This window comes from Podarcis vaucheri, assembly GCF_965113315.1.
Source record: "Podarcis vaucheri genome assembly, chromosome: 15".
NCBI classification, from domain to species: domain Eukaryota; kingdom Metazoa; phylum Chordata; class Lepidosauria; order Squamata; family Lacertidae; genus Podarcis; species Podarcis vaucheri.
In genome coordinates this window covers 6,341,276-6,365,143 of record NC_138753.1, presented here as the reverse complement: position 1 = coordinate 6,365,143, position 23,868 = coordinate 6,341,276, and the positions used below count along the sequence as shown (strand labels likewise).

General features: G+C 45.4%; 1 protein-coding gene across 1 annotated transcript in view; it reads right to left on the bottom strand.

Annotated features, from left to right (window-relative positions):
* Positions 1-23,868, bottom strand: part of APPBP2 (amyloid beta precursor protein binding protein 2) — a 37,900-nt gene that overhangs the window by 3,809 nt on the left and 10,223 nt on the right. Inside the window, exons 2-10 of the mRNA XM_082200915.1 lie at positions 12,535-12,623; positions 10,416-10,567; positions 9,642-9,765; positions 5,984-6,152; positions 3,772-3,861; positions 3,359-3,426; positions 3,174-3,279; positions 1,771-1,895; positions 347-432 (exon numbers count right to left, since the gene is read on the bottom strand). Of these exons, the coding sequence (XP_082057041.1) occupies positions 347-432; positions 1,771-1,895; positions 3,174-3,279; positions 3,359-3,426; positions 3,772-3,861; positions 5,984-6,152; positions 9,642-9,765; positions 10,416-10,567; positions 12,535-12,623 (1,009 nt within the window). The remainder of the gene's footprint in view (positions 1-346; positions 433-1,770; positions 1,896-3,173; positions 3,280-3,358; positions 3,427-3,771; positions 3,862-5,983; positions 6,153-9,641; positions 9,766-10,415; positions 10,568-12,534; positions 12,624-23,868) is intronic.

The following is a 23,868-nucleotide window of genomic DNA, read 5'->3' as shown; positions in this document are numbered from 1 at the left end:
CCGAGGGAGTCGGCGTACAGCTTCTGGGTCATGTGGCCAGAATGAATAAGCCGCTTCTGGTGAACCACAGCAGCGCACGGAAATGCCGTTTACCTTCCCGCTGGAGCGGTACCTATTTATCTACTTGCACTTGTTCGACGTGCTTTCGAACTGCTAGGTTGGCAGGAGCAGGGACCGAGCAAAGGGAGCTCACCCCGTCACAGGGATTCGTACTGCCAACCTTCTGATCAGCAAGTCCTAGGCTCTGTGGTTTAACCCACAGCGCCACCCGTGTCCCTTATTTGCTACAGTACCAGCAGTTATTTCTGCTCCCTAAGCGCCACAGCTAAAAGCAGCATGGAGGTACCTTTAACTCTTTTGGAGGAGGCAAGGAGAAGGTGGTCTTCTGGGAGAATGTGGGTTATGATGCCAATCGCACGCTCCGCATGGAATCTAAGGTCAAGAGCAAACAGGCACACATGAGGGGGAAATCTCTTGGAAAGTTACTGAGTAGTCAACACAGAAACAGCAAGTTCCCAGAAGGGACATCTAAATCATGCACAGAGGGCTTTGTGGGAATTGCATTAGCATACCGTGGGTTTTTGTAGACACTGGGCAGCTGTTTAGCACATGCTAAGAACACGGGGGGAGGAACAGGATGAAAAAGACTTATGTGAGAGATTCTGGTATGTTTGCAAGACATCTTGGGAAAAGGCACAACTTTCACCTTAGAAACAAAGACTGCATTTGTCTGCCTGGTGGTAAGGAGATGGGAGGAAATTCTCCTCCTGACAAAGAAATAATTTTTTCTCTCCATCTCCCATACTCTCTTCAGGATCATCCAACAAACCTAACTGGCAAGTTTAGGGTGGCGGGGCAAAGTCTTCTTTGCACAACATGTTAACTTGCAACTCAGCTCATATTTAAGAACTACATTGGCCGCCAGAGGTCACTAGGAATTCTACGTAAGCAAGAGAGAGGGCACCTGGAAGAATATTTTTTACTAGCCTGCTAAGAGACTAGAAGCTTCCATGTCCAAGTTAGTAGTGTATTTACAAGGCTGTCATGACCACATTTTGAAAGCTATCTGTAAGGGAGAGACTCAGTGGGACCTGCAACAAAATGTTGCAGTATCAAGTGCTTCTGTTCAGTTTGTCCTGGTTCCCACCCAAAACCAATAAAACCAACTTTTTTGTAAGTAAATAAATGCATGTTTATTATTGCAGAGTATCAATACCAACTCAGCATCATGGAAAGAGTAGAATACAGTCCAAATACTCTTAACAAGGCCAAGGGGGAGGAACAGTAAGAAGCACAGGATCAGGTGCTCAAGATGCAGTAGTGATGGCCTCCCACTTCAATGGCATTAAAAGAGGGATTAGACAAATTCACAGAGCATAGGGCAACCAATGGCTGCTAGTCATGATGGCTATCTACTATCTCAAGTATCAGAACACGGATTATTTTTTTTTAAAAAATACATTCATATACCATTTAACTGTAAATGAAACCTCAAAGTGTTTTACAGAGACTATAAAACACACATTGACATTCCTAGCACAGCAGCCCAGGTGGCTCCAAAAGTTCTCCAAACAACAACAGCAACCACAAAAAGCTTTGCCGGCAACAAAGGGAATGGACGTGACTTGCAATCTCTTCCACATTAGGTCTGAAGTGGTACAGCCCCAGCAAGACTATACCACATGCTTTTTAACATTTGAATATATATATTTTTTACATTATGCAAGAAGAAAACCTTTGGGTCCAGAAAAGTGTAAACAGAGTACTCACAGCGCATTGTCAAACTTCCCAGAACTGTACTGGTGAACGTAGGAAGAGTAAGCCAGGTCTTCGTGAGCTGTCGCGACGTGGATGTTTTTGCCCCCAAATACTGACTGTCTGATGTCTAGCGCGGTCTGAAACAATTTGAGTGAGAGACAATATTCAATTAGCTAGGACCCGGAAGCTGCCATAGACATTTTTAAAAGCATGGCTTGTGTGGGACAGATGAAGCATTATTTGAAGTAGTATCTCACACAGCTGTCGACACAAGTCGCCAATGGGTAAAATCTAACTGGAAACATGATGTTGATGATTAGTTAAATTTCTATACCACCCTTTATCTGAGGACCACCAGGCTTTTGCAAATGAGGCTGGGCTCACAGGGAGCCTGAGCTGCTGCGTCCTTCTTGGGCAACCTGCAGCTGGAGGGTGGCTGAGAAGGACGGGGTGGCTCACAACACCTGCACCCCCCCCCCAAATTGTGCCTGAGCAATGGCCTTCTCTCATAGCATATAAGTAATAAATTTATTATTTTTGTTATAAAGATCATCTGTCTGCCTAGACATACTTTCACAAAGCCAACACCTTGGAATAAACCAGAGGGACCATATGGCCATGGGCTTCTTTGTTTGCAAATAAAATAATGCTGTGCCATATTGCAAAAGAATGGTTTCTTGCAGTATGTCCTCCAAGTACTTTCAACTCATGGAAAATTGTTTCTAGAAGAGCAATTTGCCAGACTTTTTGAATACCAGCAATCTAAGTTGTCTAAATCAAATGTCTTCTAGAATTGTGCTAGTTGCTCTTGCTGCTGTTAATAGGTGTCAAATGAGTTCTTTATCTCTTTTTTAGATCTCTATCCACATCTATATATAGATCTAAAAGAGCCAGGTAGGGGGAGGGAGTGATGTTCGGTCTTGTTATTAAAGAAATCTCCCTAAAGATCCCACCCCCCAAGAAATCTCAATTTTAGGGCACTCCCAGCAATTTCAATAATAAAACTTGTGCCCACAAAACCACTGGGAGGGAAGCAAATCCCTTTTAGTTCTCCACCCACAACACTCTGGACCTCTTTTTCGGGTTTCTTACCAAGGGATACTGCTATTTTTTTCTTCTACTATTTTCATAAAATTTGCCCATAAAACACTAGAGGAGATTAAGTGAATCCTCTTTTAACTGCCCCAAACTGCAAAGGCTGTTCTTCCAGGAAAATCACTACAGCTTTCCTTCTGAAGTCTGGCAGGATTAATCTGCTACCATGCCTGCAAATTTTATCTGCTTTGGCAAAAAAAGTAAGTACAGTAACAAAACTTCACCTGCAGTAAAGAATTCTGAGCAGAAATAAACACACACATGCACAAAACCACTTAATAGAATCCTGAAGGCTGCACAGACGCAGCAAAGGACCTTACCTGATAAATTGCAACCGACTGGCATATATTGTCTACGTTGAGTAAGTAAAACCCATAGTCTAGTAGTGTGTCTGAATATTTTGGGTGTTTGGCTCCAAAGTGCTCCCTGGAAGATAGGAACACAACTTAGAACCACAAACAAGATGCAGCAGGCAATAACATTCGGAAACGGGGCATATACTCACCGTGCAAGATACACCGCATGTTTTATTAACTGTTCGGCCTTCTTAAATTCACGTTTTACAACACAAGCCTAAGCCAAGAGGAAGAGAAAGCAGTCATGAGAGACCATGAATATGCAAAGGCATTCTTGCCTGCCTATGGGCAGCCACTGTTCAAGAATAGCCACCGACTCTGCTAAACTGAGTGGAAAGCCTGTCCCATTAAAAAGAGGGAAGATAGAGCAATGAATTGTCAGGAAAAGCATAAAGGTCAACACGTCTGAAATGCTGCTTTTGGAATTCATTTGTTGATTTTCTCCTCTATGGCTGATTCTTAACAGGACTAGATGCTGCCCACTTCCCTCTGCAAGAAACATGGAATGGGTTCCATCCCTGCTCAATTGCATGCAGGCTATTTGTAGAAGAGTTAGATTTACCTTAGAAGCTTGCCGTAAAACGTCCACGACTACTTTTACTGGCAATCCAACTGAGATCTCCTTCATGGCTTCTATGCACCATTTGTAAGCCTGTGGAGCACCCAAGGATATTGTCAGGATTATTTAAGATTTTATAAAAAGCCTCAAATTTTCAATGTGCTGTGCAGAATTATTATTATTTTCCAAATGCAAAAGCAGCTCTTGTTTGCAGGCTTACAATCTGATAGCCAAAGGAAAAAAAGAAACAGGGAGGGATGATGAAACCAAGCAAATTCAGGTTCCAGCAGGGTCACTGTCAATGGTCAATGCACCTGGGCATTTGCCAAGAACCCTCAATGCAGCAGGGGATCCATTCAGAAGAGCCTCTTAGACCTGTTCCTCCTCTTCACTGGAAACCTGCTGGTTCACCCTGCCTCTCAATAACAGAAGGTAGTGAGCAGGAGGAGGAGCTGCGACTGCCTTCATCCTCTCTGGCTCTGTCTGGCACCAATGAGGAAGCAGAAGCAGCAGTGGCAACAATGGCAGAGAGAAGACACAGTGAGGGAAGCAGAGGGTGGAATTGAGGGCGTCAACCCCAAGGGCTGTCCAGCAAAACTGGTACTGGGTTCCAATATCACAATACACACAAACACATTGACTTTATTCACTGAAGTACCGCTCTGCCTTTTCAACTAAACCTCTATGGAGATGAGATTGTAATCTCTAATGAAAATCAGAGACAAGGCTGGGAGTGGGGAGGCAGGTGCAGAACCCCCAATGGGGCTTGCAGATCCCTTCTCCTATCCCGACTTCCAAGCCTGGCCGTTCAAATAAAGTTTAGGAGCAGTTGGTTCGCAGGAGCCTCGCTGCCCCACCACTTATCTTTTGACCTTTGGCCTCCTGGCCAAAGAGAGCTCTCCAGTCCTTAATCCAGCACCTAAGATTTTCACAGAAATCTAAACAGAGGCTCCCAAGAACTTGGCTTTCAAACTCTGAACTATGAGAATCTGCTGTTCTAGCAAGACTATCAGCTGTCGCGATGGTGTGGCTGGGTGTCTGTTGAGGTGTAAAGCTGAAGTCAAGAGCAGAGGAACAGGAAGTCCTAGGGAAAGGCACTCTGGCAAACTGCATGGAGCCAAGAGTCCTGCAAGAGATCTTGGAGCCACCAATCTCCAGGGTGATGGAAGGGCCGTAGCCCAGTGATAGAGCATCTGCTATGCATGCAGAAGGTCCCTGTTTCAAACCCCGGCATTTCCAGGTAGAGCCAGGGCAGACTCCCAATCTGGAACTCTGGAGAGCCGCTGCCAGTCAGCGTAGAGAATACTTACCTAGATGGCCTGACTTAATATAGGGCAGCTTCCTATGTTCCTAAATTGTTTGTTCCCAGCTGAAGATTTAAACACTATCCCAACAAAGACTGCGAAAACACTTCGGTTCCTGCAAACTCTGGCACTTGAACCTGAGCCAAGTGCTAGCTTTAGCCAAATGCTAATTTTATTTGGCACCACCTTACCAGCTGGAATTCTGTCACCAAACCTCAGTGAAACCTGCTTTTGTCTGCCCACGCGCTGCTGCCGAGTGAACCCACAGAACACTTTGTGCTGGAAAGAATAGCTGGCCTGTTCTTATTACATAGGAAGCTGCCTTGTACCAAGTCACTGGTCCGCCTAGTTCAGCACTGTCTACACAGAAGCGTTTCAGGTGGAGGTCTCTCCTAATTTGGCCCGAGATGCCATCGGGGATTATTATTAAATATATTCATACTCCGCCTGTCTCCCAAGTTGGGATTCAAAACAGCTTACAACATTTTAAAAACATAATTGTAAGACACAGATTAATAAAGGCAAGCTAGTTAAAAACAACAGTTAAAATACGGCAAAACGCACTTTGAACTGGTATTAAAATATTGATTGCCCTGACAGCGGTCAACATGGTCTGCACCTGGTTTTCAAAGGCCTATTGGAATACGAAGACCTTAGCCTGCTATCAGAAAGACAGCAAGGAAGGAGCCAGTCTAGCCTCTCTTGGGAGGGAATTCCACAATATGGGAGTAGCCACAGAAAAGGCTCTCTCATGTCACCACCAAGCATGCTTCTGGTGTTGGTGGGACCGAGGGAAGGTGCTCGACTGAGGACCTTAGCACTGAAGCTTCTGCATACAAAAGACATGCTCTGCCACTGAGCTACTTCCTATGCGGAGACATTTTAGGCTGGATTCTGCAAAAGACGCTCACCTCATCGTAATGGCTCTTTGCAAAGAGCAGGGCACACAGCTCCCCATACAGAGCAGCTTTGTTGGCTTGCTGGCCATGCTTTGCTAGCTTGTCCATGTAAGACTGCGCTAATTTGAACGTTTCTTCTCCCAGGTGGTATTTACAGTTGCCATTCCGGACATGCAGCAACCTAGGGCAAGACACAAAAGGATCTTGAAACCGTGAGCGGGAAAGTTGCTGAGCGATTCAGACTATTAAAAGGCTTTGTGATCTTGCATCCTCAAATGAAACACGGAAGCTTCTCATCACCGTTAAATAGTATTTTAACATCCTAAGTAATTTCTTTAATGCATGCCGCCAAACCACAGGCAGGAAGACACGTTCAGAGGTAGCAGCCTGGTTCAGATGCAAATGTTGGTTCAACAAACCATTGTTTACTGCGTCAAGAAGTAGTATTTCGCCCATGTGTTCCTCTTCCCCTCTCCTGGATGACGCAATGCAAGACCTTGGCGGTTTGTTAAACCAGCTTCCAGTGACTGGGATGGCCTTTGTCTACAGACCAAGATAGAAACCAATTCTAGTTTGTAGTCAGGGATTAAACCACAGTTGTCCAGTTCAGATGCAACAGGAAACTCTGGTTTAACAAACCAAAATGTTTTGCATTGTGGTGTACAAGACAAGTGTAATGAGCTCACTGTCGAGCCAGTATATCACAGAATACCAGGTGCATTTTAAAAGCATGCAATAAAAACACAAGATTGAAAAATAAAATAACTTATCCTTATTGGAAAAGAAATACTGCCCCTGACCTCAATTACAGATTTAAAATATGGCATACTGCAGATGTGTCTGAGGTATTTTGCTTTCTGAAGACTTAAAGGGAGGATAATACTGATGGATTTATGAGAAAGTAGATTTTGCTTGTGGCATTGTAGAACAACAAATTACAAGACATTACACAGCTGTGTGTGCGTGTTTTATTTATTGTGAATTGCTATGATTAATGAGTGGTCAGTGAATTTTGTAGCAGTCATATGAGTTGTACATTTTGTAATATTTTTTTAATAAAAAAAGCACATTCCTTTCCCAATTTTTTTCTGAATACACCAAAGGATTGTACTTTGGACACATGCCTCTGGTAATCTGACCATTTAATTCAGTGAGTGTGTGACACCAATAAACTGGCCAGAGATTAAGGGTTATCTTACAAGGCACTACAGCTCCATACACATCACAAGTTTAAAGCACATTCCCTCCCACCACCAAAAGAATCTTGGGAACAGCAGTTCACTCCTCACAGAACAACTCCAAGCACCCTTAACAAACTAGTTTCCAGGATTCTTTGGAGTGAGGAATGTGCTTTAAATGACTTTCCAGTGTTTGCTGAAGACTTCTCTTTGCTGCCAGGCTTATGCAGCCAAGAAAAATATGTTTCATGGTAAGTCAGCTGGTGGTCCTTTTTTTTTGGTATTGTTCTTAATGTATTTTTAATCGCTGTAAACTTCTCTGAATTTTTAAAATGAAATTCCATTATAGAAATAATTTTATAAAACAATAAAGAGATAAAACATATGGTGTGGACGCAGCCTGCATGTGACTGAAAGCACTGGAAGGAGTGCCGCCACAATCACCCTCCTGCTCTAATAGCCTCCCCTCACCCACTTTAAGATGCCTCCCAGGAGGCGAGGAGGCTCTTGGCTTTTAAACAACCAGGACATGTCTGCTCCAGAGCAACCAAAGAAGCTTCTCCCCATGACAGAGCAGGCAAAACTTTTTTGGGGGGTGGGGGGAATGGTAAGATATTTGGAAGTTCATTCCCACCATAGATCTCAATTCCTAGACAAGTGAAAGTTACTCTGTTTAATCCACCTTAAGTAGTAATTTATTAAAGGTAAAGGGACCCCTGACCATTAGGTCCAGTCGTGGCCAACTCTGGGGTTGCGGCGCTCATCTCGCTTTATTGGCTGAGGGAGCCGGTGTACAGCTTCCGGGTCATGTGGCCAGCATGACTAAGCCGCTTCTGGTGAACCAGAGCAGCGCACAGAAATGCCGCTTACCTTCCCACCGGAGTGGTACCTATTTATCTACTTGCACTTTGACGTGCTTTCAAACTGCTAGGTTGACAGGAGCAGGGACCGAGCAACGGGAGCTCACTCCGTCGCGGGGATTCGAACCACCGACCTTTTGATCAGCAAGCCCTAGGCTCTGTGGTTTAACCCACAGGGCCACCCGCGTCCCTAGTAATTTATTAGGGAAAGCCTAAAAGTGAATATAAAGCATTCAACGAAGCCCCGAGCAGTTGAGTGTGTTCTTGCAAGGACGACTAGGAATAATTCCAAACAGCCATCTTGTACTGGAATGCTATTAGTGCATTGAGTTGCACATATTAATAAAACAGGAATAGGGTCTGTCTCCTCTTCCAGCCTTTTTTTAAAAAATGACAAAGTCCTCTGCCAGTTCTGCAGTACAAGGATCTGCAGGAAATCACAGCTAAGCATTAAGTCAGCACAATCCCCCAAGAGTCAATAACAAGCAGGCAGAGGACGATGGGGGGGGGGGCAGCAGTGACCTGGCTCTCCAGGCAGGAAATGTCACCTTGTTTGCACATCAGAAGCACACAGCAAGATTGATTGAAACCATGGCCCTGAACATGCAGTCCGTACTTCCCAGGCCTTGGATTTATTTGTTTTTTAAACAAGTGCAGACCAGGTAACAAAGAGGTCCTTGGGACACTGGAGGAAGAACAGGTTCATTACTTGTAAGTGTGGTTCTCTGAATGGGGAATCATGGGGTGCAGTCACACCCACGGGGCTGCAAATGACCCCAAAGAACCATCACCACAGGCTTTGTATCGTAAGGCTACCTGCTATGGATAGTCTCACTTGCCCCTTGGCAGCCACTAGTTTTATGGAAGAGCAACTCTGGGAATGGGGAGGGTGAGTGATTGGCTAACCGTACACACTCACAGATGCACGTCATCTCCCAGGATTGCTTGCCAATGAATCCCATTCCAGCAGCCATTGCGCAGAACAAGCTGGAAACCCTGGGGAGGTCCAATTTGGACATATGGGTCTCCGGAGGGCAATCCCAGAAGAATGTAAGGAGAGCTCTGCTGGCTCAGACAAGTGGCCCACCAGGTCCAATGCTTTTTCCTTACACTGGCCAAGCAGGTGCCCATGGGAAACCTGAAGGCAGGACCTGAGTTCAGCAGCACTCTCCCTCCTTGCGGTTCCTAGCAACTCGTATCCACAGGCATGCTTCCTCTAACTGTAGGAAGTAGAACATAGCCATCGCTGCAGGAGTCAATGACCGCCCTGGAATTTGTTTGGCCCCTTTTAAAGCCATCTAAGCCATGGAGCGGAAATGTGTGTGCTTTAAAGTGCAGGATCAAGAAGAAACACAGACCATGGCAACCAGAGGGAAGGACAGGAAGCAAAAGGTGCGCTAACCCTGCCTGACACCTGCCCTCTGCACTAGCTGTTCTCTGTCCCGTCAGAGTCACTGTCGATGGGGACGGACAGGCACTAGGATCTTGCACAATCTACACTGGTGGCCTCCATGAACAGCAGCCCATTATCCAGTCATCATGGCCACTTCATAATTTACTCGCGTTAAGCACAGACACACCCTGCAGCACGAGCATCTCACCCTTTTGCTAAAAAATGGGGACAGGGCTTACCTCACGCAGCACTCCACTGCACGAAACCAGTGGAGCATCTCGTCGTGAAGTGTACATAACTGAAGGCAGGAGAGGAAGACCTTCTCAGCATCGCTGTACCAGCCGGCGTCCGAGAGGAAGCCTCCTACAAAGGCAACCGACATGAACAAGGTGTTGTGCAACCAGGGCGCCATTACCATAGAGAAGGGTCCTACACTTCCCCATTTTATTTATTTACTATTGTTAGCAGTTGGGCAATTCTCTGGATCCAAGCTACACAGTATTGACTTTCTTTTGAAGAAAGGAATTGAGCTATTTCTTTACTTTCTCTCCCCTCCCCCCAGCAGTTTTTTTCCCTTTCAAACTTGGGTCCCCAGCTGTTGTTGGACTACAACTCCCATCATCACTAGTGCTGTTAGCTAGGGGTGATGGGAGTTGTAGTCCAACAACAGCTGGGGACCCAAGTTTGAGAAACAGTGTTCTATAGGCTGCTCCCCTTCTCGCTTCACTCGCCAACACTGCCTACTCCTTACCCCTCTGAACCTCCACTTGCTGGCCAAGGCCAGGTGCCCGTTTGCCTCCATCTCTGAGTCCCTCTTCCTCACCCAGTTTATGGTCATGCTGTACTTCACAGTACCGCCTTTCAGCAGCCATGCGAACTGCAGCATGACGACATCCTTAGTAAAATATGTAATAGGGGAGAAAGAAAATCTTATTTCAGTTTCTTCTTCATGTGCCTCTTACAAAGTTCCAAGCAAGCAAGATAGACTAATATCCTATTTCACCCACAGTTACCTAAGACAAATCCAATCTGGATAGCTTTTTCTTTTACGGTAGCATCTGATTCTGCTATGTAGGAACACCTCCTGCTGAACGAATAGGCCAACACGGATGCCACCTTTACTCCATGGTCCATCAATGCCTGAAAACAGTGGTGAAGTAGATGTCTGAAAGGGAAACAGAAGGAAGAGGAAGAAGATAAAAACGTTTCACCTCCTTCCAACAAACACTTTGTGCCTGCAGTCCAAAGGTGTGCTTACCGGGGATAAGCTCCAATGAGTTTAAGGGGCTTACCCCTTGGGAACTACAGTGTGAGTTTCTGTTTTAACCAACCGGCACTGAACTATCAAGCCATTTACTAAAGCAGTGGTTTTCAACCAGTGTGCTGTAGCACCCTGGGGTGCCGTGAATTATGGTCAGGGGTGCTGCGGGCAACACAGGCCTCTGACCCTCTTTCCTTCCCTCCTTCCTCTGATGCCCTGGCGTCTCTGCCTCCCAAAGGCTTGCACAGCTGTTTGATGGAGCAGTTCAGAGGCCAGGGACAGCAGCAGTAGATGCCCGGAGTACTCCTAAGGAGAGGGGAGAGGTGAGGAGGCTGAGGGAACACTCCACTAAGGAGGGTGTTTGAAAAAGGGTGAGGGGCTGCCAGCTCTGCAGGCAAGGGGTGACATAACTGGGCTCCTGAGCCCCACAGGGGTGCCTCAGAATGAATGTAGTTGGTTAAGGGAGCCGTGGACTCAAAAGGGTTGAAAAACTCTGTACGAAAAAGTAAAGAGACCACAAATTACAATCTGGTTAAACCCTTTGGGACAGATGCATTCCCTGCCCTCCCTGTATCCATGGGTGGTATTCAATGCTATTCCTACTCAGAGCAGACCCACCAAAGTCAATCGGTATGACTACCTTACAGTCATTTCAGTGGTAGGACTTAGTTGGATACACCACCATCTCTCTTTGCCGTAATACAGGAACTCAGAAAAGCTTAACATTCATCTGCAATCAGCACATACACACTCACACACAAACAGCTGCCACATTTTACAGCACAGAACAGATTTATGCTGTGTCCTTGAGGTGGGGTGGGGTAGAAGACACCCACCCACCCCCAAACCCTGCAATTTTCACACAAAAATCCAAAATGCCACCTCCAGCCCAGATTTGCAAAAACAGGAAGCAATCCATCATCCGGAATTCCTGCTACAGCCAATATCAGCCACATGAATTATGCGAGCACCACAAGGCTGGGAGCTCTTAATCAATCAAACTTCCACCACCCCAACACAAAAGCAGCTGCCAGAGCCTGTTAACAGGGCTGTTAGGCAGAAGAACAAAAACATACTTTGGGGAGAATTTTGCTTTTCTTCCCCCCACCCCCACAAACCTTTCCTTGCCCACAGTAGCAGAGGATACTGAATCCAGTGAGAGCCTGTTGTCAGAGAAAGCTTCTTTAGTTTGGTTTATCTGTGGTTGCCTGTGATTCCCTTCCTCTCTCATATGTTCTCTGACATAAATAGAGAATTTGGGAGAGTTGTGTCTGTGTTTTCTTTTGCGTTTAAATTTTGCTCTGGAATCTAGACAGGAAATCTCAAAAGAGAACGCACATATAAGAAGAAAGGCTCACTAGTAGATTCTGACCATTGCCTTCCTAGGACCAGGGAGGTCTCGCCACCTCTGTCTTAAACTAAGCTTTAAAGAAAGCTTCTACTGTAGATACACTTACCTAAGGGTTCTGTTAAACCCAATGGTGCTTACATTTATTAGGATTACACTGTAGGGCATATTTGTGATACATCTCCAGGTTAAAATCTTTATAAAGCTATGTCTTTTAAGTCAGAACATGACTACTGTATTTACATGCTGGTAGCCAAGCTACAGGAAGTCATGGCTGAAAGCAGCTGCAAAACACAAAATTATTGGGCAAGGCACTTTATGCAAAAGGGTGGGTGCTATCCAGTCACATTCTAAGGCTAAGCACTGATCACCCACTGATTCTAACCAGTCAGTTAAGCACTGAAACTGGTAGGGATCAAAAATGCTCAGTGGTGATTGGACTGCATCCAGTTATATTTTACAGGGGGAAATGTTCATCTTGCAAAGCGAGAGGAGCTGCCATTTTTGGTAAGCACTGACTTACCTTTTATCTAAAGCTCGAAGCACCTTTGCAAAAACTTCCAGTTCGCAGAATTCACTACCCAGCTGGCATAGTCGGCCTTGTTGGTAAAGCTGCAGGAAGAGGGAGAAAAGAGTTTTATGAGTTGTACTGAGTGACATAAATATCAAGCCAGGAGTGTGGCACACTGTTCTAGCTCAGGGCATGGCTGCTTTCCGCTGATGAACGGGGTCACAAAACATTGTTCCTCATACAAAATCAGGCTACTTGGTACACCTAATGACCAGTGGTGTATTTTTATGGTGTCTGCCAGCCCTGGGCAGAAGTGGTACCGGTATATCCTCCCAGGAACTTGTTCATGTGCAACCTCAACAGAGCACACAAGCACCAAATTCCTTCCTCTTTGCATGTGTGTTGGGGATACCTCGACTCAACTTCAGAGTGCAAGTCCCAAAGGCCTCACAATCCCATGTGGTAGTGTGCTCTTTCTCTCCATCCGCTGCCTTGCCTGCCTCCCTCCTCAGGTGTGGTTTTGGCAGCAGTAGTGGCGGCAGCAGCAGCACCAGGGCAAAGCCTCTCCTGTCAAATAACTAGGCATGCAACCTGGCTTGCACCCTGGGGTGGTCACTGCAGGTGGTGTGCACATGGCAACACCTCAGCTTTGCTGCCCTGGGCAACTACCCCATTTGCCCTCCCGTAAACACGTCTCTGCTCATGGTTTAAGCTTAACCTAGCAAGTTATCTGTCTGGTCCCATCCACTTTGCCAGCTGTGATGGTATCGCTGGGCCAGAAGGGGCAAAGTTATATGGCAAGGGCAGTGAGTTGCATAGCGTTGCTTGCCAGAATTAATCACAAGGAGGAGAGGAAGGAACCACAAGATAAAAAAAAGCTTTCTGGATTGTAGAGTATTTGTTCTTTGTAACACTCATGTGAGCCATCAGGCTCTGACAGCTTTTTTCGCTTCGCTTTGCCAAGTAAAGTGCATTACTTCCACACACACACACACACACACACACACACACACACACCCCTCAGTACACAGAGGATAAGCCAGCAAAATTTTGTTTACTACGCTGCATGTTTTTCTGAAGTCCAGCAGTCTGCCCCATTCTCTGGGGACTGAAGCTACTAGAAACAGCACTGTTGTAAAAAATGTCTACATCAGGAAAATATTGTTTAAGGGTTTTCTTTTCTTAAAGGACTGCGTTTTGTTAGTACAGTGGTACCTCGGGTTAAGTACTTAATTCATTCTGGAGGTCTGTTCTTAACCTGAAACTGTTCTTAACCTGAAGCACCACTTTAGCTAATGGGGCCTCCTGCTGCCGCCGTGCCGCCATTGCATGATTTCTGTTCTCATCCTGAAGCAAAGTTCTTAACCCGAGGTACTATTTCTGGGTTAGCGGAGTCTGTAACCTGAAGCGTATGTAACCTGAAGCGTATGTAACCCGAGGTACCACTGTATAAGTGCAGCTTGCTAAGTCAGAGAATGGGTTCACTAAACTCATGTATTGCCTACATTGACCAGTAGAAGCAAGCAGATTTTCAGACGGAATCTTATGTAGAGGTTCTGGAGATTGAAGCTGGAACCTTCTGCATTCAAAGCAGATGCTCTACCACTCAGCTGCGGTCTCTCAACTGTGGATATAGGAAGCTGGCTTATACTAGCTCAGACTACTGGTCCATCCAGCCCAGTGCTGTCTACTTTGACTGGCAGCAATTCTTCCAAGATCTCTGGTTGGGAAGGGTCTCTGTTATCAGCTGCTACTGGACCCGTATTTAAACAGAGACAACCAAGGATTGAACCTGGGACCGTCTGCATGCAACCCATTTGTTCTACCATCCCGTCCCAGGAAGTCTGGCTTGTAAATAGTCCAGTATTGACTTGCCCAGGTCGAAAAAGAACTGCTTCCAGGCAATAGGGAAAGAAAGCTTGTTCAGGCATCGAGCCAAATCATGCTTTGTGCTAACAAGGGTTTAGACACCTGCCCTTCTATAGTGATAGCCTGGCAATTCAGACATCACACCAAAGTGACCAAACCATGGCTTTCAAACTACGGTTTCAGATTCTGGTTTGCCAGCCAATTGCAAACGGTGGTTTGTCACTTCACAGAGACAGCAGAAAGCCACAGTTAGGCTTCCTTAACCATGATATGGCTCAATTTATTATAAACTGAACCCTAAGAGGTTTCTTTCCCCCACTTCCTTTCTGTGTTGTCATGCCACAAATGACTTACATCGACCATGTCTGTAGGGTACTTAAAAACAACAATATCAGTGTACGAGCCAGTAGCTTTTAATAGACATTGGCAAGACTGTTTCACTATGCTTCTATGTCAGGGGTCACCAGCAAAACTGGAGAAACTTGCCGAAGGCATGATACAGTGGTGCCCCGCAAGACAAATGCCTCGCAAGACGGAAAACCCGCTAGACGAAAGGGTTTTCCATTTTTTAGCTGCTTCGCAAGACGATTTTCCCTATGGGCTTGCTTTGCAAGACGAAAACGTCTTGCGAGTGTTCCGATTTTTCCCCGTTTCCCCCCTTTTTCTAAGCCGCTAAGCCGCTAATAGCCTTTTAGCCGCTAATCCGCTAAGGCTTTAATAGCCGCTACGCCTTTAATAGCACTAAGCCGCTAAGCCGCTAATAGGGTTGCTTCGCAAGACGAAAAAACCGCTAGACGAAGAGACTCGCGGAACAGAGGACTCCGAAGAAGAGAGGGGAGGGGAGAAGAGAGGAGGGCTGAGGGATCACGCCACAAGGGAGGGTGTTCGAAAAAGGGTGAAATGCTGCCAGCTCTGCAGGCAAGGGGTGACATAACTGATCTCCTGAGCCCCACAGAGGTGCCGCAGAAAGAATGCAGTTGGTCAAGGGAGCCCTGGACTCACAAAAGTGAAAACCTCTGCTCTTTGCAGTACAGTCATACCTCGGATTACAGACACTTCAGGTTGCGTTTTTTCGGCTTGTGGACCGCCGAAACCCGGAAGTACCGGAACGGGTTACTTCCGGGTTTTGGCGGTCACGCATGCGCATAAGCACTAAATTGTGCTTTGCGCATACATGCCAAATCACAACCCGTGCATGCACAGACGCGGGTTGTGAACGTGCATCCTGCATGGATCACGTTTGCAACCTGAGCGTCCACTGTAATCCTCAGGGTATTCAATTTTACTTTACAGAAATTGTGTTACAAATACTCCAGCATGTGCACTTTCTATGTACAACAACCTTGGGGGAAATGAGATTTCCAAGCATCTTTACTGCTAGTGTAAATAGCTAGAAGCTGTGCTTGATTATTCAGTGACCATGCATGACAAGTGCTTAAAAGAGCCTATCACCTATTAAAGCTCCCCAAGAAGTGGCAACCTTTGATCCAGACTGCCAACCTAACTGGTTGGCTGCCAAACATTTATATGGAAGGGAATTCCCACAAAGGCTGTTGAACCCTAGGAAGTTTTGAGAGCTTGTTTACATAGATCCACAGCAGTTGTTTTTTTTAGAAAACAAAACTCTTTTTCTAGCCCGCAAAGGATGGGAGAAAACATAATGAGGATGCAACACAGATAAAGCTTAAAATGTCTGCAGTTCTTAGGAATATAGGTCAAAGCGAAGTATGTTCAAGGATGCAGTTTTATGAAAGATTCTATACTGGAAATTTACGGTACTTTAAAAATTAATAATAATATGAAAGCATAATAAATCAATAAAGTAATTCTCATATACTGCATAAGTAGCACAATTACCTCTTTAGCCACTAAAATCCTAGTGAAATATGATTTTTTTAAAACAAAAAAGAGATGCCTGAAACAATACTAAGTTGAGGCGAGACACATCTCAGCGGTACAGTCATATCACAGATGTGGAGCCACCACTGAAAAGGATCTTCCAAGGGCACCTGAACCACACAACTCAGTTAACCTAGGAACCACCAGGACTGCCTCTTCCATGGATCATAATGTGAAGGCAGGTTGATAAGGAGATTCTATGCACATTTACTTGAGAGAAAATCCCATTGTTCTCAACGGCCCAATGTAACCGTGTTTCTAATCTCCTAAAATCAGGCATACACAGTGGCTTTGTAGACACTTTCCTAAGATTTCCTTTAGCGTAGAGTGGTGTTGTGGGCATGCTGGCACTAATCACAGTTGATGCTACCCAGAATTGCCTCCTAACTATGGCTTGCAAAGCTACCTCAAAGCATGGTCTCACATAGGGTTAAAAAGGATAATCCTTGGCTAGCACCAATGTATGAATGATTCTACACTAGGGTTAATAAAAACTATGGGGGAAGGGAACTTTTGCGTGAGACGGAGCCTGTGAGTCCACATCTATATTCCTGATCCCCTAGCTTCTTTGGACTAACTGGATGTATCACACCGAAGAATACGAGTGAACTTGATGAAACACATTGAGCAATCGCAATGGCTTTAATACACTAGATACCTGTCAGCAACTATGATATATATGTCTAAGCTGTAACACAGTACAAAACTCCGGGTTGCTTGTTTACCAGGTCTAAAGACTCCTCTTTTCCCCCCTCAAAGATGAAGCAGAAAGCTTCTCGACTCATAATTTGCCAGTTCCACCGATAAGGATTAAGCTGTTTTGGAAGGCTGCCTTGGTCTTTAATAACCTTATCAGAAATTCTGACAGCTTGGCATATCACTGCTAATCTCTTTCCTTAAATACCAACAAACATGTTTAAACGGAATATATCTGTGGCAGGATTTCAATGATATATACCCAAATGGTGTGAAAAATCGAGTGATTTGATGTGGTGTGGGGAGGAGGGTATTTGAAAGTTAACGCAAAGATGTAATTGAATGATCTGTTTCCTTTGAAAAACTCTGTTCCAGCTGTGTTCTGGGGAATCCTCAGGTTCCTTAGGAAGTAATTTTGGGCCTCCTCAAATATGAAAGTGGCAAACAAATGTCTCTGAAAATATAAGCTTTCCCATCACCTCTGAACTTCTTAAATATGAATTTGTTCTGGGACACACAGATATTCTCTTAAGTTCTAGAGGACTAAGTTACCACCTTTTCCTGAATAAACCTGCCTGGATGCGGAGATCTTCTTCAGGGAGCTGTTCTCGTTCTCCCTCCTTATCTTTGCCATTTAATGCTGAATTAGATAAGGACCGGCAACAGGGATCCCTATCCTTGTGCCCCCTGCCCTGACTCTAGAACACCCTCCTCCTCCAGGGAGGCTTGGCACTATCTTTTCAGCGGTAGGCAAAGACCTGCAACTTTTAGATGCACAGTTTTGTGTATTGTTTTAAATAGGATACAGGTGACTCCCCACTTACATGGGGGTTACATTCCAGGGGACTGCACATATAAATGAAATCATGTAAAGTGGGAAGCACCCTCTAAACACCCTTTCTGCCCCTCTTTCTTCAATCCATACTGTATCCCAAAATATCCACAACTAGAATGGAAGCTCTGGGGCTGGCAGGAGGCTAGAGGACACATGGGAAAGTAGCTGCTGTTGTGCTACCCCACACACCAGCTGTTAGGCAGGCAGGCTGAGCATCCCAAACAAAGCCCCACCACACCTCCACCCTCTTCTTCACTGACATCCTCTTTGGGATCCACGGAGGGTCTCCTTGTGAGCTACAAGGACTTTCCAGCTCTCTCCTGCCATTTCCGGATATGAATTGAATTAATTTCCTGGCGCTGTGTGTACGCACTGTGCACAAGATGAGCAAGTGTAAGTGTAGAGTTGCCCATATTATGACTTTCCTAATGATGCTATCTGTATTTATTGTTGCTTTACCTTTTAAAATGTATGCTGGTGGTTCTACTGCTGGAGATGGAGCACTGGCCTTGATCAGTCCCCCTCCATATTTTGGAGTCAAACTTGATCATTGGTCCTGCTGGCAGGGGAAGTAAAAGCATCTGAAGGATACCAGCTTGGGAGAGGCATGGATAGACAGACCTTTGGTCCGATCCACCAGAATTGGCTCCTAACTTCTAAACTCCAGATTTTTTGGGAGGGGGAAGAACAATACTGATTGAAACTTTCGCCCTCTCCCCAGTTGTTATCCTCACAACAGCCCTGTGAGGAAGATTAAGCTGGGACTGGGCTAAAATTAACCCAGTGAGAGTTTCATACCAGATTTGAAAATGGGTCTCCTTAGAATTTAGGCATTCTAACACCACAACACTGTGATTGTCCATTAACTTAGACCCATTTTAGTGTTCCACATAGCAGCAACAATGTAGGCTCACTTTCATTTCCAGCTGCCTGCCAAAATCCAGGCCAGCCCATAGCTAGATAATTAGCCTTTTAAAATATATAAATCCTGTGGAAGTAGGTCAGGCCTTTGAGAATTTTTTTCGCCCCCAAGATGAAAAAAGTCAAATACAATATCTGGACCATAATCATTCATGACTTCGCTAAACTAACAAGTGTACAATAATTGTTGCACTGTTGAATCCTGGTTCAGGCTTGCAAATAGTAATGTTCAACATTTTTATAGCGCATTTGAAAAATGCTTCATTTCTCAGCAATCCTGACAAGTGTGCTGCAAGGCAGAATAGTGCAGTCATCTACCTACTGCAGATTTATTTACTGAATTTGTTTCAGCTCTTGCTCCATGGTTTTTTTACGCTTTTGTTTGCAATTTCATTTTGAGATTCTAGCATTCAGCACAGCAATGCTAGCTTAACATTACAACTCTTCTTCCCATCTGGGTAAATGTACCCAGAAAGAAGAAACCTGCCCTATCATGTGCCATTAGATGGATGCCAAGGTCAAGATATGTCACCTTGCCAAAAATCTGCCCAGTTGTTCGTGGCGTGGGCAAGATTTGAGCAGGGGATTCCCACAGCTCACAGTCTACTTTGTGATGGTTCCAGGACCAATTCCAGGCAGTATACATGTTTGGGGGTGTGCTTGGGGACACAAGATTCACCTTCTATGTGCGTGTTTTTAAAAACCCCATTCTTTGATCTCCACCCACTTTGATCTTTGCGCTTTGGGTTCCAAGCAACTCTGAATAAAACAGAAAACCTAGTGAACTCCCATTCACTATATTGGGGAATCTAAAAGTGGGTATCAATCTTTCCCCATTTTTGGCCAATGTGGATGGAATCTAAAGGTAAAGGTTCAGAAGAACTCTTGAGCTGTTGTTTTCATTAAAGCAGTCCAATATAGCTTCTTATTCTCAAGGAGCCATGCCCCTGTTCCACATCCCATTCTGCTTTAACACAAAATTTCTACTCAATTATTCAGGGTGAGATTATCACTATGTATTGGAATATCACTATGAGTTTGCCTTTAAGCAGCTATTCTCAAACTTCACAGTTTTGTAAACAACTTATTGAACTTTTATCTTCCATTCCAGGATTATCACAAAAAGCAGCCCCATATTGTGAAAATCACAGACCCAGGACTAGCCCAGACTGTTGTCCCTTTAACTGGTAGCTTTTAAGGGACAGATTAGCAGTCTGCATCGGTCTATATCATGAAAATCAATGGGTTCTATTCAGAGTAAACTTAGTGACACTAAAGGGCACAACTAAATATGACTAATTTAATTTAATTGGGTCTACTCTGAGTAAATATGGCTGGTCCCTTAATCAGTTTTATTAGCTGGTTTGGTAACTCCAGCCCTGTTCAAAACAGCCTCCATCTCAGTCATCAGGAAAAAACCATAAATCAGTATACAGTTCCAGATATTCTTGAATGTCTCACAATTGTTCTGCAGAGCTGCATGGAGATTGCAGGCCACAATTAGAAACCTTCTGCCTTTATGGTTCTTTATAGTCTCTTTATGGTTCTGTAGGTGTTAACCAACTCAGCACTGCCAAGTTGACAGTTTTATCACCTATCACTGTGGTAATATAGGGTGACTGTGCTTACCTTGCATGCGCAATGGCACTAACTGAGTTGTCACTATCTGCACAATTTGCTTTGCATTTCCCTCTGATCTCACTACTTTATAGTCCTCCACCACGCCTGTACTTGGGGATTATTCTTCATGCATATTGTGAGGTGGACTCTGACCCACAAAGTATTATACCAAAATCTGGTAAATCTTTAAGGTGCCACAAGGTTCTTTGCTGTTTTTGCTGCAACAGACGTAACATGGCTACTTCTGTGTTTTTTAATCTGTCTGGGAGCTAATTGTTAGAAGATGGTTCCTTAGAAAAGAGATTTCCCTGGAATGTGCAGAATGAAAACACCATCAGAAGAACATCATAAGAGCCCAGCTGAATCAGACCAAAGGCGCATCTAGTCCAGCATTCTGTCCTCACAGTGGGCAACCAGATGCCCCCAAGGGAAGACCCCAAGCAGGACCTGAGTGCAACAGCAACTCTCTCCACCTGTGATTCCCAGCAACTGACATTCAAAGCCACGCTGCCTCTGTCTTCAAGGCTGGTGGTCATTAATAGCTTTATCTATGATGAAAGTGTTCGGAGATGATGACATCCCTGGCTAAAGAGAAGGGTGTGAGTTAGTGTGGGTGAGATAGAGAACCAAGCACACAAGCCACACACACACAGAGAGAGAGAGAGAACAAAAAGGGCAGTTAATGGAACAGATAGGAGCTAAAAGTGAGAAGCAGCTTGGTGTGCTTGGCGGATATCAGATGGGAAGTATGGGAACTGCTGCCCAGCAGGAGAGCATATGCTATCTGCCTTTTGTAAATAAACCACATAATTTCCCCCCTCCCAATGCCATTAAGCCTTCGGTGCCCTGTCCTCACCTCCAAAAGAAACCAAACCTAGGCCATGCAGCCCCTGGAACTTCCCACCACTTGAAGTAAGGAGCACATACCATATGAGTAAATTGAAGGCTATTTAAATTTTTCTATTATTATTACATTGACATCCAACCTCTCCTCCAAGGAGCTTGAGATGGCATACACTGATGGTTTTCCCTTTTCCCTGCTCTATCATCACAACAACCCCATGAGGTAGGGTAGGCCAGGAGACTGAGAATGGCCCCCAAGGTAACCCAGCAAGAGGTTCAGGACCCAGTGGGGATTTGAAACCTGGTTTCCCTAGATCCTAGTAGTCCAACCCTCTTAACCACTACACCACAGGCAGCATGTGAACAGGGCAAGGGCACGCACATGCGGAAAGTGAACTCAAAAGTTCTTGGGGGGGGGGAGGATCCAGTGACAGGAGGAATCTTCACCCCTTTACCAGACAAGCAAAACACGGACGGACTAATAACCCTCTACTAAAGAGTCATGATGTAGCTGCATTTACACCATGCCCAGTAGCTAAAAGGCTTTTCAGAGCAGCTTACAAAATCAGTTCTGATTTAGGGATCCGCAATGGATTTGTAGGGATGCGACAGGTCCCCTCCTAAGCCCATTACCCCAATCTTATTTTCGGAAGAAATGCTGCTGCTTTTAAATGTTGTGTCTTTGGCGACTCCTCCTAATGGTATGCAGAGGTCTTCATTTCCCTTTTCTAATGCCAATGTTGGATCAGTGACCCAGCCCAGAAGCCTCGCATACATAGGAGCACATGGGATGATTTATTTACTTACACTCAGCTGCGAAATACATGGTTGGCGCCCTATTGGCAGCAGGGCTGGGCGATATCAGCTTTTCAACATTGCGGTGTACCACCACAGTTTGGTGATATACAGCAATGCTGAAAAAAGAAACTGCACTGGCCTCTGCATGCTGGGCACCGGGTGAAACTGCCCCAGCTCACACAGCAGGAGCTGAGGTGGTTTCACCCAGGTACTCAGAGACTGGGACAATGCAGCTTGTTTGAACAGCTCAACTGAGGATAGGGAAGGTCCCCCCCCCACCAAGACAACCCCCCCCACAAGCAAGCAGCAGGAGCATTGGGGCTGCTTTGCTCAGCTCAGTTGGGGGGAGCCGTGCTGGGCTGGGGGCACCTTTAACTGCTCGGCTGAAGCAAGGGCAGCTGCAAACTCCTCAGTTGAGCAGTTTAAAGAGGAGGAACAAGGGCAGAGTGGGATGGCGGTTTCACTCAGGGGTATATCACTGCTGAAACCGCCACCTCTCCCAAGTTCCTCTGCTAGCAGTGCCCACTGGAGGAAGGGACTATTGTCTCCCTCCAGAAGATGCTGCTAGCAGAGGAACTCAGGAGCAGTGGCGGTTTCACCATCAATGTACCGCTGACTGAAGCAAACATTGTGGTCTGCTCCTCATACCAGTCCTGGGCGATATATCAATATATCGCCCAGGCCTAATAGGCAGGTGGGACATGAATATGTAGGGAGTCTGGCCAGCATCTATTCAGGAGACCACCAGGACACCCACCCACACTCCCAAAACTGGAATGAGATGCATACAAAGTGGATGCTCTTAGGAGAAAGAGGAAGAAACAAAACTACTAAAGAAAAATTCCTTCAGTGTGCAATATTAGTGTTTCACTGGAGCTCCTTGTTCCAAATGAAACTCTCAGTAAAAAAGGTCTTACCGACTTCACTACAGGATTAAAGACCTTAAATTGTAACTCCATCTTGTTATCCCAGAGAAAAAGAACAACATGAAATCCTCTCTCGGATTGTTTTTGCTTCTCCTTCCCTAATATAGTGTTGCCTTTTCAGATAATTTGTATGCAGCACTGTAATCCTGCCAGAATTTTTTTTTAAAAAAACCCACCATATAATTCCTTTGCGATGTCCTAGTCATATTTTGAAAATATTTTTTCCCCTCTGTCTCTTGCTGGAGAAACAAAGATAACATGTACAAAAGGAAATCCATTTAGCTGCCTGCAGAAGAGGCTCAGTGAAATGGCCGGTCCAAATATGCATCGCTAAGAACTGGGTCAGAATGCAAGTCCACCTCACTGAATAACCCATTTCCAAGAAAGGACAGGCAGCTGCTTGTGGATAAGAACATAAGGAACAGCCTGCTGGATCAGGCCAGTAGCCCATCTGCTCCAGCATCCTGGTCTCACAGTGGCTACCCAGATGCCAACCATGGAGAATAAAGCTATCTGTGATTACTAACCCCCTTGACTATGTTCCTGCTGGAAGCAAGGCTGCTTCTGAATGCCAGTTGCTGGAAACCGCAGGAGGGGAGAAGGGGCTGTTACACTCAGGGTCTACTTGTGGGCTTCCCCTAGAGCAGTGTTTCTCAACCTGTGGGTCCCCAGATGTTGTTGGACTACAACTCCCACCATCCCTGAGCTCTGGCCTTGCTAGCTAGGGGTGATGGGAGTTGTAGTTCAACAACACCTGGGGACCCACAGGTTGAGAAAGGCTGCCCTAGAGGCATATATGCGGCCCTCCAGATGTTGTCAGAGTCCCAACAGCCTCAGCCAACACGGCCAATAGTGAAGGATGATCGCAGACATAATCCCAAGAACATCTCGAGCGCCCCAGCTTCCACATCCCTTCTCTACAGCTACAAAAACTGGTCA